The sequence below is a fragment of the Penaeus vannamei genome, chromosome 33 (assembly GCF_042767895.1).
Source record: "Penaeus vannamei isolate JL-2024 chromosome 33, ASM4276789v1, whole genome shotgun sequence".
In the NCBI taxonomy this organism is placed as follows: Eukaryota; Metazoa; Arthropoda; class Malacostraca; order Decapoda; family Penaeidae; genus Penaeus; species Penaeus vannamei.
The window spans coordinates 10,420,597-10,425,596 of NC_091581.1; the positions used below are offsets into that span (position 1 = coordinate 10,420,597).

Consider the following 5,000-nt stretch of genomic DNA (forward strand, 5'->3'; position numbering starts at 1 on the left):
GCCAGTTCTTCCTCTATTGACCTATGGGCCATCCAATCTATTCCTGATTCAGATCGTCCAGGCCGTTCTGTCCAGGCTACCTTTAGTCCACCTCCAAGGAACTGCACATGTCTCTTTACATCTTCTAGTTTTGACAAATCATTTCTTTTAGCCCTGACACGATGTGTCCTTAACGGGTGATTACCCTTTGCACCTTGACCGTCACCCCTCAACTTTCTGACCTTTATTCTCGGTTTACTCTTAATAGCACGAAGTGCATCTTTGTTACCAGTCTTCACTTCACGTATCAATGCACGAGAATGTCTAATACGCTGACGCTTTACGATACCGAATTCTTCTTCTTCCCCTTGATCATCTATAAACACAGTCTGGTTCTTCCCCTTCTTCTTTTTCTGTCTTTTATTGATTTGGCTTGGGGTGAGCTTCCGTTCTTCTTTCTTTACTGGGCTATCCACGATCTTCTTCTTTTTCTTTTGCATTTTCTTTCTTTCTTTCTCTGAGTCTCTCCATTTCTCTGTACCTTTCTTTCTCTCTTTACATTTTTTTCTCTTCAATTTTCTCTTTTCCAATGCCTTTTTTGCCTTCTCTTCCTCTGCCTGTTTCACTTTTTGTTTTTCAGCCCTCTTGATTTCCCTTAACACTTGCCAGGTATAATCCTTTGGAGTATGGATATTTCTGGGACCTCTTGGCTGAGGGCCTGCCATGATGTCTGCACTGTATTTGCTAATTCTATCTTTGTTTCTTCTGGTGGTTTATAATTTCAAGCTATTAAATCTGGCAGCTGAAAAATGGTAAAGAAATCACTTGAAAAATGGAGAAAACAGAAAGCTAACAATAAAAAAAAGTGAAATTAATCAGTATTTCATCTACCTCATATGTCATGACAAAAGAAAATAAAGCAGACACAGTTAGCAAGTGGATTTGTCAACTTTTACCAAAGCCCAAAATGTACAAAGGCTTTACTGTCTGCCTCAAAAACCCCTACAAAGCTACTGCTTCTACACCTGCTGCCTAGAGAGCAAAATCTCAACCACATCTGCCCAGCACATATCCAAATTACATGCTCTGACTGACTTCACAACCCAGCTCAGTCAGAAGCTCCATTAGGTAAACTTCCCAAACTTTGTGCTAAATTCTAAGTTATTCATATTGTGGGCATTTTCTGCTATTCATATTAGACTTATTCATCAATTCTACTGACTAGTAGTTTTTTTTTTCAGACATAGGATATTCATCAATTCTGCTAACTAGTAGTTATATTTGGGGTATTTTTATTGAATACCTTAGCATAACCCATGGCAATGATTTTGGTATCAGTGAATTCCTCAGACTTCTACTATCCAAATATATCAAAAGCATGTTGTGGAAACCCCCATTAGCAACAGTCTTACCTCTGATAACAGAAGAGGACATGAAAGTTACCAGGGAAATTCCAGGGTAAAATACGAATAATATATACAGAATTATCACTATATTGTCTAATACAGGGGGTTGTGCCCCCTGCTACCCCCCATACTGGGGGATTACTACCCCCCAACCCCTACAATGGAATATGAAGAACCGTCAACATATTCTTGACAGGGTAGAAGTGTACGACCGACATGCAGGAGCAACTGATGCTGAGTCTGTCTGACACTCTCCTGCCATGAATACCTGGAGAACATTTTGTTTTCCTGGGCAGGAGTCACGGGGATCAATATGGTGACCAATTCTGTGTATATTATTCATATGTTACCCAGCAATTTCCCTAGTATCTTTCATGCCCTCCCCTGTTATCATAGCCAAGAATATGGGTGTTTGGGGGGATTCTGCAGTATAATTACTACATATATGTGTACTAGAGAGTGAGAGAAATATGCAAAGGTATTCTGTAAATAAAAATATTTTGCATTTTTTTCTAATACATCCACAAAATGGTTTGCGTTGATTTCCATATTGTTGGATTACTCCTATTGTCTACATTCTTGACCCTGATAGCAGGGAAATACGGGGCAAAATGTAAATGATGCATACAGAATCATTATACTGTTTAAGGCAGGGGGGCTGTGCCCCCTGCATTCCACCCATGGGGTGATTACTGCCCCCAACCCCAACTCAGCAAAACAAAGAATCCTCCATGTGTTCACAGCAGGTGAGAGCGTACAATTGCCATGCCAGAGCAGCGTTGCCAAATCTGTCTGACCCTCTGCCCTGCTGTGAATAGATGGAGGATTCTTTGTTTTCCTGGTTGGGGGTTGGTGGGCAGCAGCTCCCTATGAGGGGGTTGCAGGGGGCATAGATCCCTCCATTAAACAATATAGTGACTGATTCTGTGTATATTATTTGCATTTTACCTTGCAATTTCCGGTACAGGTCCAGTTTCATCCAGCCTTCCACTGCTATCGGGATCAAGAAAGTGAGGGTTTGGGGGTTTTCAAAGCAGTAATATAGCTTTTCGACACCAATTGAGCCCACTGACCCCATATTTGGTAGATATGAAGATGCAAAACTATCTTAGTATGGTATTTGTTACAGAGAATGACACACCCTTCCCGAGACTAAGTCGAAAAAAATTGATGTTTTTCTGCAGGAAATCCAATGATTTCATTCATTCTTGGCATTGTTTCTTGTGTGAATTAATAATTCAGGAGATTGAGTACCTTTTCTCCATCAACGATCTTGATTTCTTAGTCCTGTTAGCAGGGGAGGGCATGAAGTATATCAGGGAAATTATGGGGTAAAACAGGCTTAAATAAGAATAATAATGAAGAAGTTTCAGACTGTATAATTTGGTCCATGCGGGGAATGTGTTCCCCACACAAAAATTATTTGTTCAAATTCTGCCCTCACAAATGTAGTTCTCCAGTAACTTTCTGTGCACGCTTAGTTCTTTTTTACATCATCTTCCATGCATAAAATTTTTCTGACCTTTCCGTGCACTTATTTCATCATCCATTGGCAGATTAGCTCTGTTTTATGCCAGGTATATAGATTGGTACTGAGATGATGACTCTTTATTTTTAATGGTTTACAGGGAGAATGTAAAATGTGAAAGTGAAAGTGAATGCCAATGCGCCAATCTAGGATGCATACAATTCTACTATGCTGGGGATCCCCTGCAAAGCATTACATGATTTCCACAAAGGCTCAGATCTATTAACAACTGACTCCTAAATATTGACAATCCCTGTTACCATATTAACCCTATCTTCAAGATAGGTATTCAAAAAAGAACTGCCAGATGTAGACAAAATGATGTTCTACAAGCTTGAAAAAATATAGTATTCCCCATGCATGAAAAATATTCTACATTCTGGAAGACGTTGCTGAACTTGAATTTGAATGGCACCCACATTATGCAATATCATGTTCCATTTCATATACAACATTCCATTTCGCAAAATGGAGTTCCTTTACGTGTTTTCCCTACAGCGATTAAACTATGTTCTATCCCACTGCATTTCTTCCTCTCTATGAGATGGCAGTTTCATTTCCCTCTATATACGCATAGGTATCTTTAACTTAAGTAATTTTCTATATTACGTCCGCATATCCGATATCGATGATTTTGGTATCGTTGGATTCCTCTCACTTTATACAATGCAAATATGTAGGTTTTATTGCGCGGAAACCCCTTGTTAGCGATAAACTTGGCGACGATGTTGGAGCGGTGGACGTAATATATGAAATTACCCTAATAATATAACCTCACAGTGAAAATAATCATGATTATTCACATGACTTTCCATTGCAGGGGGCTCTATCCTGCGACCCCCCCTGGGGGGGCTGCCGCCCCCCAACCCCCGCCAAGGAAACAATACCTCCACCACGTATTCACGGCAGGATAGAGCGCGCATGAACTTGATGCGGAGCCGATAACCTACAATAACCTAGGATTTTTAAGGTACAAACCTGATTGATTAATGCCGCTAATTAGTAGGGAGGGTGCTCCTTTGCCGCAGAATGTGAAGGAGGTCCAGACGTGCTGGCTGCCCGCACCTGCCGCAGGCTTTCTCCCGACGGAGGAGGCCGTGGGGGAAGCACATCTCTAGCATTTTTTCCTTGCTAGTTGCAATTTTGCGCAGAAAAACCGTCTCCGAATACGAGCACCCTCCACACTCGGCCATCGCGGTGGCTATGACTGACTTCTGAACGCAACGGTTATTTCGGTTAGGAATACTGATGTCGTTATTCCAGAGGACGGGAAACTCGACCTTGAGTCCATCGGTGTAACATCGAGAGAGGCGCAAAACCCGCCGATGAGGGCGGGCCAACCTGTTCTTCCTGATTATACTACAATCGTCTCTATATACAGTGCTGACTATGCCAAGGTTAATATGCTAATTCAGTGGGAATCTTACGAGGTAATTGTAATATTACGCCCGCTGTTCCAACATCGACGACGATTGTGTAAGCTCTAGCCTACCGGGAATACGTGGTGGAGGTTATGTTTCCTCGGCGGGGGTTGGGGGGTGGCAGCCCCCCTCCCAGGGGGGTCGCAGGGGGCACAGCCCCCTGCAATGGAAAGTTATGTGAATAACCATGGTTATTTTCACAGTGTGTTATATTATTAGTGCTATTTAACCCCGCATTTTCCCTGGAACCTTTCATGCCCTCCCCTGCTATCGGGGCCAAGTTTGTCACAAACAGGAGGTTTCCGCGCAATTAATACTATATATTTACAATGTGGAGAGTGAGAGGAATCCAACGATACCAAAATCGTCGATATCGGTTATACGGATGTAATATAGAAAATTACCTTAACTTATACCCCCTTAGAATTTCACCTTTGCTTCATTGACGGCGTGTGGGAGAGAGCATGGGGAAAGGAGACCAGAGCGGAGTATTCCCTAGTATTCTTCGTGTGATGTAAGCAATAACCTCATCTATATACAGTCTGTTTCTAAGAGTAAATACCCTGACCTAATTCGCCAACATATGCCTATGATGTCGAAAGTCTTCAGCTATTTCATTCGTTAATTGTATCAAAACAAACTAAAAAATGTATCTAAAGCCAAAAA

At 41.7% G+C, this 5,000-nt stretch overlaps 1 protein-coding gene across 2 annotated transcripts in view; it reads right to left on the reverse strand.

Annotated features, from left to right (window-relative positions):
• The window catches only part of LOC113806485 (DNA ligase 1), a 13,658-nt gene that overhangs the window by 8,455 nt on the left and 203 nt on the right, over positions 1-5,000 (reverse strand). For both annotated transcript variants that reach the window (XM_070145301.1, XM_070145302.1), the window contains exon 2: positions 1-781. This exon is cut by the window's left edge and continues 16 nt beyond it. In XM_070145301.1, the coding sequence (XP_070001402.1) occupies positions 1-704 (704 nt within the window). In that variant the 5' untranslated portion in view covers positions 705-781. The remainder of the gene's footprint in view (positions 782-5,000) is intronic.